This window comes from Varanus komodoensis, unplaced genomic scaffold (genome assembly GCF_004798865.1).
Source record: "Varanus komodoensis strain SLA01 unplaced genomic scaffold, ASM479886v1 scaffold1, whole genome shotgun sequence".
NCBI classification, from domain to species: Eukaryota; Metazoa; Chordata; class Lepidosauria; order Squamata; family Varanidae; genus Varanus; species Varanus komodoensis.
In genome coordinates, this window is record NW_025335268.1 from 131,605,929 (window position 1) to 131,619,351 (window position 13,423).

General features: G+C 42.5%; 1 protein-coding gene across 11 annotated transcripts in view; it reads left to right on the top strand.

Moving 5' to 3' along the window:
* LOC123031558 (zona pellucida sperm-binding protein 3 receptor-like) overlaps positions 1–13,423 on the top strand; it is a 37,564-nt gene that overhangs the window by 15,376 nt on the left and 8,765 nt on the right. For 2 of the 11 annotated variants that reach the window (XR_006416330.1, XM_044446759.1), the window contains exons 5-9: positions 3,225–3,422; positions 5,214–5,396; positions 5,495–5,557; positions 7,628–7,693; positions 11,035–11,128. Coding sequence is in view for 9 of the 11 variants with exons in the window: in XM_044446759.1 (XP_044302694.1) it covers positions 3,225–3,422; positions 5,214–5,396; positions 5,495–5,557; positions 7,628–7,693; positions 11,035–11,117 (593 nt within the window). In the remaining 2 variants the exon portion in view is untranslated. Of the gene's footprint in view, positions 1–3,224; positions 3,423–5,213; positions 5,397–5,494; positions 5,558–7,627; positions 7,694–7,888; positions 11,899–13,423 lie in introns of those variants that run through there. The other 9 variants (XM_044446709.1, XM_044446700.1, XR_006416328.1 and 6 more) reach the window with 8 other exon arrangements.

Consider the following 13,423-nt stretch of genomic DNA (forward strand, 5'->3'; position numbering starts at 1 on the left):
ATGCTTAGTTTATGCTAAGGTCATTTGGACCTTAAGGGGTTTTTTTGGATGGATCTTCCTGTAGCTCTTGTTCCCATTTCATCAATTCCTCCACTATTTTTGCTCATTCTTGCTTTTTCTTTTTGTTTATTTTTGCTGAATATGTTATTATCAATCCCCTGACATAGACTTTGGCTGTATTCCGGACATTTTGTAAAGAGGTTTCTTCAGTTTTATTTATTTGAAAGAATACTTGAATTTCCTTATTTATATCTTCTATGAATTTTTTATCCTTTAATAAGGCTTTATTTAAGCTCCATCTGGGCGTCATTGCTGTTCCTTTCAGTGATATAGCTACAGGGTTGTGATCTGCCCAGGCATTTGCCTCTATTTCAGCTTCTACCAAATCTGTTACTAAGTCTGGGGTTATCCAAACCATATCAATTCTAGACCATGACCTATGTCTATTTGAGTAAAAAGAATATTTAGCAGAGGTTGGATTTTTATGCCTCCAAGCATCTATCAGAGTTCTTCGATCATATTAGAACAAGACTTTGGAAGTATCCTTCTGCCCTTTTTTCCCTTAATCTCACTCTTATGGTCCATTTTCTTATTCACAATTGCATTGAAATCTCCCACTACACACACAGTCTGGTAGCCCACTTGTAAGAGTAAAGCATGTAATTTTTGGTAAAACATTTCCTGATGGTCGTTTGGGGCATATATCGCCACTAAAAGCTTGACGTGTGCATTTATATGCCCATGCAGGAGCACATTTAACTTGCATAGACATGTCCATTCTGCTGCATGAATTCTTTCACTGCCTCTTTCCAAAAGGTTTGCTACATGATGCAGTAACTCATGACTGAATGCCTGTAGTAAGCTCACAACCTGTGCAGGGAGAAGGACAGGGGGAGTACATCCCTGTTGGTTCTTCTGGACCTCTCGGCGGCTTTCGATACCATCGACCATGGTATCCTTCTGGATAGACTTGCGGGATTGGGGGTTGGAGGCACTGCTTTGCAGTGGTTCCGCTCCTATCTCGACGGTCGATTCCAGAAGGTAGTGCTGGGGGACCATGTCTCTACGTCATGGCAGCTATGCCATGGGGTACCACAGGGCTCCATTCTATCCCCTCTGCTATTTAACATCTATATGAAACCGCTGGGAGAGGTCATCAGGAGGTGTGGGCTGCGGAATCATCAATACGCTGATGATACCCAGCTTTACCTCTCATTCTCCACTAATCCAGGTGAGGCAGTGGCTGTGCTGAACCGGTGCTTGGCCGAGGTAAGGGAATGGATGAGGGCCAATAAACTGAAACTCAACCCAGACAAGACGGAGGTCCTGTTGGTTGGCGGATCGGGTTTCGGAGAGGGTGGATTTGACCTGGTCCTGAATGGTGCAACACTCCCTCTTAGGGACAAGGTCCGCAGCTTAGGAGTACTCCTCGACCCGGAGCTTTCTTTGGAAGCTCAGGTGACAGCGGTAGCGAGGAACGCCTTCCTTCAGCTTCGGCTGATTAATCAGCTGCGCCCCTACCTGGAGTACGACTGCCTGGCGATGGTGACACACGCGCTGATGACTTCCCGCCTAGACTTCTGTAACGCGCTTTACGTGGGGCTTCCCCTGAAGACAGTCCGAACACTTCAATTGGTGCAAAATAGAGCTGCCAGGTTGCAGACGGGGACGGGGCGTTATGCTCACATGACTCCAGTCCTCCATCAGCTTCACTGGCTTCCCATTGAAGCCCGGGCCCAATTCAAGGTGTTGATTATGACCTACAAAGCCCTAAACGGCTTGGGTCCTGGCTACCTGAACAAGCGCTTACGTCCGTATATGCCCGACCACCCTTTGAGATCTGCGGGAGAGTCCCTTCTCCGGGAACCCTCCATGAAAGAAATTAGGAGAGTAAGTACCCGGAGGAGGGCTTTCTCTGCGGTGGCGCCCAACCTATGGAATTCACTCCCCAAAGAGGTCCGCCTGGCACCGTCGTTACTGGTTTTTCGGCGCCAGGTAAAGACCTTTTTATTTAAACATCATTTCAATTGTTAAAACATATGATCTGGCCTGGGCAACTTTTTCTTCCTTCTCTTTCTCCTCCTATATTTTTATTTTATACTGATAATTTTAATTTTGTATTTGTAAATCAATGTATTTTTTGTATTTTTATATTTAATGGTAATTTATTATGTACTATTGTATTTCAATGTATTTTATCAAGTTGTAAGCCGCCCCGAGGTTTCGGCAAGGGGCGGCATAGAAATATAATAATAATAATAATAATAATAATAATAATAATAATAATAATTTTCGTAGCAAAATAGAGAATGGACATGTCTTTTCAAGTTAAAGATGTTCCTTCATGGGTCTGAAGCACTTTCTCATGGCAGGTTCTAAATTAAGATGTCAGAGATTCAATATGAGATCTTCTAAAAGCAAAAGCCTGTACTCTATCGCTAGCTATGGTCCCTCTCCACTTTATTCCATGTAGCAGATCTAGTATCTGCACCGTCTGGTATAACGGTTACCCTGCACAATCTAGCTTGACAGATTCTGTTCTAAAATTTCTGATTGGGCTGTTGGCAAGCATTCATGTTCTATGATATAGAAGAAGAAGGAACCTTCAAAATATGGAGTAGAGTTTAAGCAAGTTCCATAGCATTTGAAATATTTCAATATATGAATATAAGAATATATACAGTGCCTTGCAAGCAGACTTCTACTCAAGCATCATTTCATTTCCTTTTTTACCTCTTTCACATCTCCCAAATTGGATCCAAAGCATGTCCAACCTTCTAAAGTAGATTTTGGATGGATACAGTGGGAAGCCCTCATTGATTTAGTGATTTGGGTCGAGGGTGGGCAAAACACGTGGAAACAAGTTGGGTACAATCCTTCTTGCTGTTTCTGGTGGCAACATTCTGAAGTATATGTATACTGTTTTCAAATTACTATTTCAAACAGCTGAACACATTTTTCAATTGAAATATCATTCATCGGTTAACATACAGCCCTAATTATGTTTTCTCAGTCTCCTTAAACAGTTGAACAGGTGGACATTTTTTTCAATCAAAATAACAGCAGACCACTAAAGCCTTAATAGCAGTGTTTTTGTAATTAGTCTTCTTGAACAATTAATGTGATTCTTTCCCCCAGAAATTCTTTTTCCCCCAATTAGTCTACCTGGACAGTTAACATTTATTCTTTAGCTTTTTATACTTATTCTTTAACTTTATCCTCAGCAATCCTTTGCTATCCACCGCCAAAAATTGCCCATGGAAGACATTCTGGTGAGGACGATGGTGAATATACATATGGCAGTTCAGTAACATACAGATGTGATGCTGGTTTTTCCCTTATTGGTTCTGCAAGTATCTCATGTTCAGTTAAAGCCAATGGTGTGGACGGAGAGTGGAAACCAAATGCACCAGAGTGTAAAGGTAAAGGAAGTTCATGTTTGGCATCATAGCTGCAGTATGTTATATTGCTTGCATTGTGTTTAATAACTAGAAAATAGATTTTTTTGCCAGAATATGATCATTGTGTGATGCAACAGGAACATGGTTGCAGGGTAGCCTCTGTGAATTTCATTTGGACTGGGAGTGATTTAGTGGGGGCAGTGTGCTGCTACTATGAGTCATTCTAGGAGGTATTTATAGCCCTCATCCAGCTAAAATCTGCCAGCTGGCAACTCCTATAGGAAAGCTTAAACAACTTACCATTTCTCAGGCCTTGCCATGTACTGCTGTTTGCTACTATTTTTGCTTTTTGCTGTAAGAGAAACTTCCATCCATCCTGATCAAAGCTGACAGAGGAAGAAAAAAATTCTTCTAGTTTGGTTTCCAATCTGAGTCTGCCATGCTTGTCTCCTGGGAAGGTCTTACCTCCCAGAAGTTTACAGTGGAGAGAGATGCCCAAGGAAATTTGTAGGGAGTTGCTTCAATGAGATGCAAGGACTAACTCCTCACACCAGGTTGACTGTCCTTTGTGTGTGGGCATGGGGTGGGGTGGGGTGGGGTATGCAGGCTGGCTTCCCCTAAGTATCATTAGGAAGATATGGAGGCAAGTAGGGTGACCAGTTCCTGTGGCTACTGGTTGAAGGGATCTATGGCTTTGAGAGGAAGGTTAACCAGATAAGAAAAAGGTGGTATGGAAATCAAATAAATAAATAAATAAATAGGGCAATAACATCAGTGAAGGTGGGTGGGTCAATGACATCAACCTTTTTAGTCCATTCTAATTGCACCTTTCCCCAAAACCCCTAATGACTACACTCAGTGGCTTCTTATAGATGGGAATGGTCCAACATGCCACCCCTGAGGCCTTCTGTGGCTCTCTTCCCACTGGGAGCCCCCTGTTCCCCCAGTTAAGATCCCAGCCGTGACATGGGTGTGATTGTGACAAGCTCTCATGAGACTGCCAGTACATCCTGCTCAGGCTCAGGAAGAGAGTGTGTCAGGCTGGAAGTCTTGCGAGAGCTCACCCCTGCATGTGCTGCACTTCTCCAGCTGACAAACACAAAGGTGTGCAGGAGCTGAACACCTTTGGGCTTGTCAGCAGGAGTGGGTGGGCCATGCTGGGGAGAGTCTGTCAGCTCAAGTATAAGAAGCGTAGTGCACCAATTTCAAGGAGGAAGGAGGGACCAGGTTCAGTGGCTAATTAAATACATTAATTGTGCGTATTACATTAAATATATTGTGAACATTTTAATTTACAATATGGAAATGTAATTCATTGTGCAGTCCCTGGGTCCTGTGTCAAAGTCCTCAAATGCCCCACAAGGTATGAAATATTGTATTGCCCTGCTATAAACATTCAATAGCATTGGGGGCTAAATGGCAACCTGTGGCACCATGCAAGTTACTTAAAAGGGTGTCACTCTCTGAAATATGATTGTAAAGTTAGGAACAGAATGACTAAAATATAGGTCTTCCAACCTCTAGCACATGTCAGTCTAGGCGGATACAATCTTTCTTAATTCATTAGGCTATTTATTTGAAGCCCAAAGAAATGGAATTCTAATCTGTAGAGGATTTTGGCTAAAAGAAAGTCGTTCATGCTCATTTTCAAGTTTATGGTCCCAGGTCTTTATTTGGTAGAAACACTTTCTTATTTCATGAAATCATAGAATAATATAGTTGAAAGAGGCCAGAGGGCCATTGGGTCCAACCATTGCTCAGGAGATTTAATGCTGCTTGCACTTTCTCTCCCTCTCCCTCCCTCTCTCTCAGATGTTAAATGTAAGAGACCAACAATCCCAAATGGAATGGTGGCAAGTGTATTTCAGGCTGAATACGTTTATGATAATGTCATAAAGATTGTATGCGATGCTGGATATACTTTGCTAGGGAGTGAACATATTAAATGTGGGGCTGACAATTCATGGAAACCTGCTGTTCCAACATGTGCCAAAGGTTAGTGATCTACTATACTCAAATGTCTTTTGGGGAGGCATGTCAAACATCCTATCTCTATATGAAACTAAGACCACTCATTTATTCATTTCAATCAGGTATTTTTACCACCACTACCACCACCACTGTTACTCCAGGAAGTAAGAAAAATGAGACTATAGGTGAGTTACAGCATTACTGGACTGAAACTAATGCCCAGGTTTCAGAATGTGAAATACTGTGATTTAGAATAAACGAAGTGGTGATCCAGAAGTACATGTTCATTCTGTAATTAATCTTGTCTTACCTTCAATTTAATGGACATAGGCAGGAGTACAGAAAGTGTGCCCATTGGCTTGAGTGTGCCTATAGAATATTTCCGTTCCTTCAGAAAGCAAACCACCATGTTGCATTACAAACTGTATTTGGCAATGCCTTTGCTTTCCAATCAGCATGGCATGAGGAGCAAACAGAAGTTCCCTTGGGCAGACAGAGCTAGTTGCTGCATGAGTCTTTGGATCCCAGTTAATGAGGATTTTGGAAACTGGTTCCACTTCAATACTCTTCAAACAACTCCATTTGCATGAGCATAGTTCAAAATGAATTTATGTCCACACCCTTTTATGAGGAAGGGACAAGTTTTCTAGGTTCAGTAACAGGATTAACCATTATTCTACAGGCCTCCCTACATGAGGCATTTAACCCAATGCTTTACCAAGAATGCTTCCTGTGAAATTAAAAGAGCATTCTTTATACCATTCCCTCCCCCCCACCCGCCGGGGGCTTTCTTTCTCTTCCTTCCTATATGTTCTATCAATGTAAGGAATTGCAGATATACATGTGGTTTTTTTATCATGATAATTAAATAATAATTCGTTATCCTCCTCCTAAGAAACAGGGAACTTGCTTGGGAAGCATGGGAGAGGCCCTGGAGGATGCTGACTTGGTGTAAAGCCCCTACAAGCTGTTATGCTAAAGAAGCACAAGAACATAAGAATGTCTCTTGCAGAAATGCCCCATATGTAGCATTTTTGTGTGTGATTGTTGCCTCTTTCTAGCAAGTGCAAGTTTAGCCCAGTTGTTTCTAAATTCAAAGAAAAAAACCCAACACATTCCCATAATGGAAAGCTGTGTGTCCAGGTTTCAGAGTGGTATGTGCAGTGAAATTCCTGGAGCCAAACAGAAGGATGAACTGCATTACTTCAGGGGTCTCAAACTCGCGGCCCGCGGGCCAATTGCCGGGACGGGCGGGGCACAGGGGAGGGGCCCTGCGGCCTTCAAAGTGCCGGCGGCACCCGGGCCGGCCGCGGGATGAGCGGCCCACCACCACCACCGTGGTGCTGGAATACTTGATGCGGCCCAGCCTCACCCAGACTCTACTTCCAGCGGTCCCCAGGTAAGTTGAGTTTGAGACCCCTGCATTACTTAGAAAAGAGAGGCCCATCAGCAACTTTCATAATCACTGCCCCTCCTCAAAGCTCCCAGAAGCAAAGTAGGTTAAGTGAAATACACAAATATATGGACACAAAATCATAGACTCATAGAAGAATTGCAAGGGGCCATGAAGGCCATCGAGTCCAACCCCCTGCTGTTGCAGGACACTAAGTTACACTATCCTACTCAGATGGCTGTCCAGGTTCTTTTTGAATGTCTCCAGTGTGGGAGCACCCACCACCTCTCTAGGCAGTTGGTTCCACTGTTGTATTGCTCTGACCATGAGGAAGCTTTTCCCAATGTCCAGCCTGAATCTGGGTCATCGCAACTTGAATTGATTCTGTGTCCTACATTCTGGCATTACCAAGACGAGATCTTGACTTTCTTCTTTGTGACAGCCTTTGAGTTACTTATAGAGGGATATCATGTCCACCTCAGGTGTTCAATGTGAGTGGGGTGTGCATGTGTTGAATAACTTTTAAGTTACCTTGCTGGATATTTTTATCGGGAGGGTAGGGGCAAGAATGGGAAACCTGGTAATAGCTCTAGATCACACCAGTTGAATGGCACTCCATAGAAATAAGTTACTACTCTATTTTGAGTCAAAGTTTTATAAAACATGTTTTACTGATAGGTATTTTCAAGAACTGATCCGAGTATACAGCTTTCTTCTAGAGTAGGCAAAGTTCTATTCTTGAGCAAATCAGGTGGTCAGAATCATTTTAATTCAACCCTTCCTGGATCCTGAGTGTTGAAAGAAAGTATCAATGCAGTAGTACCCAGCATCTCAACATCAGCACCTATCTCTTGTTACACAGGGCCACCTATAAGGCCAGCCACAAGGCCAACCATAAGGCCAACCAGTGATGCAACCGAAGAAACTGGTAAACAACTGCTTTTGACTTTTGCGGGATTGCATTTTCCATATACACCATTTGTACTGCCTTCAAGAGAAATTCTCAGGCAGTTCATAAACTCTCCTTTTATTGGGAATTTAATCTTGATGTATTAAAGCTGAACATGCATATTTCCACTATGGACGTACACATGAACAGCTAAATTGTTCTATACCAATCTAGACTATTGGCCAGTCCTCGTAGCAAGATCAACCCTGGCAGCAACTTACCATGTCTTGAACAAAGCTTCTCTGACCCTGATAAGATACTGCAATTGCTAAAAATAGGTGCTAATGCTTCAGGTTCTCTTGCTGATAAGTAGTCTGCCAAACAGACATCAAAACTGGAATTTTATGGCAGGTAAGAAAACTGAAATATTTATAAAGCAGAGAGAGGTTATAGATAATATTGTGAGTCACCAAAGAAAATGTATGTTATAAATAATAAATCATCATAAATTATAATGAATAGGGAAGCCCTAACATAAAATGAGAGTCAAAAGGATTGATTTGGGCAGGATTCTGACAAATGAAGAGAAGGATGGACTGTAGCTAAGTGGTTCAATTGATAGCATCTCCAGGATGGGCTAAAAAAGATGGGCACAAAGAATCCTGCCTGAAACCCTGGAGAGCCACTGCTGCCAGCTGGTATTGGCAGTATAGGGTTAGCAGGACTGATAATCTGACTCAGTATAAGGCAGCTTCCTATTTGAAGAACCTTTACTAGGGAAAAGCTACATAGTAGTATGGGAGCAGCTTTGAGGAGTTAAAATTTTACAGCACAAAACCTTGCTTTGTATCTTGCCTCCTAAAAGGAGTGCTCCAGTTCAGAAATCTTAGCAGCCATTCCCTCCCAACAGGTATTTGCACTTCTACCTGCCACATTAGGGGTTCTGTTCTTATTCTCATGTATTGGATGGTTACTCAACATTGGCCTGTATTTGGGGACATTAATCCTCTAAGGAATAGCAGAAGTTCTTTTGTACTTCTGCAAACTTCAGGATTCTCATGAGTAAATTCATAGGTCCCTCTTATTTCACCTCACTATGGTCCTGTTGATGCCCAGTGTTCCAAGCTTGCTAGTAGAAGCAATAAGAGTAAAGAGACTGATAGAGGTCCAACTACAACGCTAAAGGAAACTAATGTAAATAATGTAATATAAGTGGAGTAGCCATTGCATAGACAACTGCTGTGTATGTTCTCTGGGCATAAGCACTTTCCTTTCTGAAGCAGGTATTTTGTTGTGCTTTGTGGGGACAAATAAGTGGCATAGTGACGAGGTAGACTGATAGAAATCAAGGTGGTTTAAATAATTAACTTAAAACAACAAGAAAAAGGTCTGTTGACATAACTGATTTAAATGAAGCTCCCTGCTGAAACTTACATATTTCCGAAACAGTGGCACAAATATAACAACTGAGGACACAAATCAGTTTGGATGCCCATAGTCCTTTGATCTTACAGACTTATGGGCATCCTACAGAGGGTGGGAGGAATGCAGGGCAAACACCACCTCCTACAATTGAGCTAGATGGCCAATTTGGCTATCTAACTGAGGAGCCCCAGAGCTGAAGAAAAGCACCCTGAAGCAAGCCTGAGTCTTTACAGCACCTGTCACCTCCCCCTCCCCAAAATGGCCACTAAAGCCCATCTTCAAGATTTCATTTGTGACCTCATATCCACACCAGTTGCAAGGGGAGCAGGGAAGGCACAAGCAGGCTTTGTATCTTTTTAGTCTTACTGTATATATTTTGAATTCATTTATTTTCAGTAATAGAAGGAATGCCTGTAAAATAAACCCGTATAGACTCTTTCATATGACCAGCATCCATGACAGCTAAAGGATACTAGCAAAATTGTATACATCTCTTCTCAGAAATAGATTCCACTGAGTTCAGTGAGGCTTAATCCCAAGTACTTTGGTATAGGATTGCAGCCTTAATATAAGAATACAGAAAAATGCACCTGAACCTTTTTTCCTTTCTAGTTTGTTCCATTCTGCTTCATTCAGTCTTGGCCCAGTCTGGTCCTGAGAAAAACAAATACAAATGAAAACAGAATGTGCAAAATTAATTGGTCAAAGAAACATTTGATTGTTATGGGGCTGAAAAAAATCCAGCTTAATTTATTTAAAAGCTTTTTAGAGATATTTTTTTATCCACTATGCTATAATCCCTTTTTGTCTGAACTAACTTTTGTGCCTTGCTTGACCCAATTCCACATAAGCATGGAGCAGCAATCATAGTACCTTATGTCTGTGACTTAGTCAGAAAAACTAAAAGCCCATAACTTAGAAGAAATAAGTCTGGACAGAGTCACTCACTTGAGATAAAAAATTGAAATTAATACCCATGTTTGATTGGTGGGTAACTTCATTTTCATGAAACTGTAAATATAGGTTTACAATGATATTTATATCATTGCTTATAATGATATCTAATTATAACTTGTTATTTTTAAAATTATGGAGAAATATAGTACTTGAATACCTTTTAAATATCAAAGTTCAACTTACATTCTAACATCAGTTTTTAAAAATTAAACATTGTATTTTTTATATCAACTCTGGCACTCAGACCCAGGTTCTTCCTTCTCTTTAATTTTTTTGGACAATTACTTATCCTCAGTGACTAGTTAGGCTGGGGGCCCCTCAACATTTTTGGACTCATGGGAAGTTATGGAATTTCAGAAATTGCTGTGGACACAACCACACAATGGCTGCTACAGAGTATGTGACTAGTAACATAATGATTGTTGTAGGGCCTGGCTAGTTAAAGGACAAGTAATTCACCCAAGTAACTGAGTACAAAAAGGGTCTAAGCTTTAGAGTCAGTTGACATATTTGACCCACAAAAGCACAAGAAAATCCCATTTCACAGAAGGCAAACGAGTGAGGCTAAAAGATATTTCATCATCCATTTCTGTCATTCACACACAGGCATAACTCCAATTCCTGCCCTCACCTGTCTCATCCGTCTTTCTTTTCTAGTGTTAGAGTGCTGTGCATGCTTATATGAAACTTAGTGGGACTTGCTTCTGAGTAGGCATACTCAGGCTTGCTCTTCTCATCCTATCCAGACACATTTTTTCCAGCCCAAAAATAAAGGGAAATACCCCGAGTCCCAAAAGGAAAGACTCTACATTGAACCCAGACTCAGCCACCACATTCCTACCTCCTGTGCTATCAGAGCGCCTGCCTTTGGAATCTGCTCTGCATGATGGGATTTTAGAGAGCCAACCATTTCCCCTGTCTGCAGTAGTCAGCCCCTAGTTTTGTTTTATTGTTTTCTTTTCAGTTTGTGAAGCCTAGTTGTTTTTCTGTGCATGTAGGCTTCTCTTCATGCAGGCAAGTGTTTTATAAACTTCCTCTTTCGTACAGGATCTGCACAGAGTCCAGATGGAGCAGGTCCTAAAGATGAACCAGGTAAAACTAAAAGGTGCTGGTGGAAAAGAAGCAATCTCCTATTTAGGTTATCTACTGCACTTTGTTGCAGGAAAAAAAATCTCAATATAAAATTAATAGAAAGGTTGTACATGAAGTTAGGAGAGACACCAGGGATAGGATACATCATAACAAATGAGGACCTAGAATATGTAGGCTATCTCCTACACACCTTAATTTTATACCATCATCTTTTTTCAGACCCTTTAAATCAATTTATAATGAGTGGGGATGAGGTAAAAAAATCTTGGAGCTTTGCAGTGTAGCTGATTAAGCTGGTAGAGGCAGGCTTTCCACCCCACAAAACTCAGTTATTTGTCTTTAAATTCCTGCATTTGGCTTGCATATAATACTGAACTAGACATATCACCATGGTTTGCTAGCTATGGTCCAAGGAATTCCTAGCATAAGGCTAAACTTGAACAGGGTTTCTGTGATTTTTTTAAATAAAATTCTCCTATAAATGTGATTAAGGCTGCATTCCTGTACTGATTTGCCAGGGGCAAGCCACTTTGATCCAAATGGGACTGTTTCTAAGTAGACATGTATAAGATGGAGCGCTTGTTTTTCTTCTTTTAAATACTGCCTTTCTTGACCACATTCCTAGGCCTCAGAAGAAGCATAAAAGGGTTTCCACTGCTGATCCTCCCTTTCTCAATTTGTGTACTTGGATACTGTACAAAAAATTCCTCTTTTTATTATTATAAGAACATTTCTATGCCGCCCCTTGCCGAAGCCTCGGGGCGGCTTACAACACAATAAAATACAATAAAATACAAAAATAACAATATAAAATTAAAATTAACAATATAAAATAAATAAAAATATAAAATATAAAAGAAGTCACCCTGCCCAGATAAATAAGGAAATATTGTTAACAATTAAAATGACGTTTAAATAAAAAGGTCTTCACCTGGCGCCGAAAAACAAATAACGACGGTGCCAGGCGGACCTCTCTGGGGAGCACATTCCATAGATTGGGCGCCACCACAGAGAAAGCCCTCCTCCGAGTACCTACCCTCCTAATTTCTTTCATGGAGGGTTCCCGGAGAAGGGCCTCTCCTCAAGGGGCGGTTGGGCATATATGGATGTAAGCGCTTCTTCAGGTAACCAGGACCCAAGCCGTTTAGGGCTTTATAGGTCATAACTAACACCTTGAATTGGGCCCGGACTTCAATGGGAAGCCAGTGAAGCTGACGGATGACTGGAGTCATGTGAACATAACGCCCTGTCCCCGTCAGCAACCTGGCAGCTCTATTTTGAACCAATAGAAGTATCCGGACCGTCTTCAAGGGTAGCCCCACGTAGAGCGCGTTACGGAAGTCAAGGCGGGAAGTCACCAGCGCGTGTGTCACCGTCGCCAGGCAGTCGTACTCCAGGTAGGGGTGCAGCTGATTAATGAGCCGAAGCTGAAGGAAAGCGCTCCTCGCCACCGCTGTCACCTGAGCTTCCAATGAAAGCTCTGGGTCGAGGAGTACTCCTAAGCTGCGGACCTTGTCCCTAAGAGGGAGTGCAACCCCATTCAGGACCAGGTCAAATCCACCCTCTCCGAAGCCTGATCCGCCAACCAACAGGACCTCCGTCTTGTCTGGATTGAGCTTCAGTTTACTGGCCCTCATCCAGCCCATTACCTCGGCCAAGCACCGGTTCAGCACAGCCACTGCCTCACCTGGATTGGTGGAAAATGAGAAATAGAGCTGGGTATCATCAGTGTACTGATGATTCCGCAGCCCACACCTCCTGATGACCTCTCCCAACGGTTTCATGTAGATGTTAAACAGCAAAGGGGACAAAGGTGGTACTCCATAGCATAGCTGCCATGGTGCAGAGCCATAGTCCCCCAGCACCACCTTCTGGAATTGGTTATTGAGGTAGGAACGGAACCACTGCAAAGCAGTGCCTCCGACCCCAAATCCCGCTAGCCTATCCAGGAGGATACCATGGTTGATGGTATCGAAAGCCACTGAGAGGTCCAGAAGAACCAACAGGGATGCACTTCCCCTGTCCTTCTCCCTCCACAGGTCATCGTACAGGGCGACCAAGGCAGATTCAGTACCGTACCCGGCTCTGAAGCCAGACTGAAATGGGTCCAGATAATCAGTTTCATCCAAGAGTGCTTGGAGTTGTCCCGCCACCACCCGCTCCAACACCTTGCCCAGAAACGGGATGTTGGCCACAGGTCTATAGTTAGTGGCCATCTCTGGATCCAGTGACGCTTTCTTCAGGACCAGTTGGACTACCGCCTCCTTTAAAGGGGCAGGCACCCGACCCTCTCTC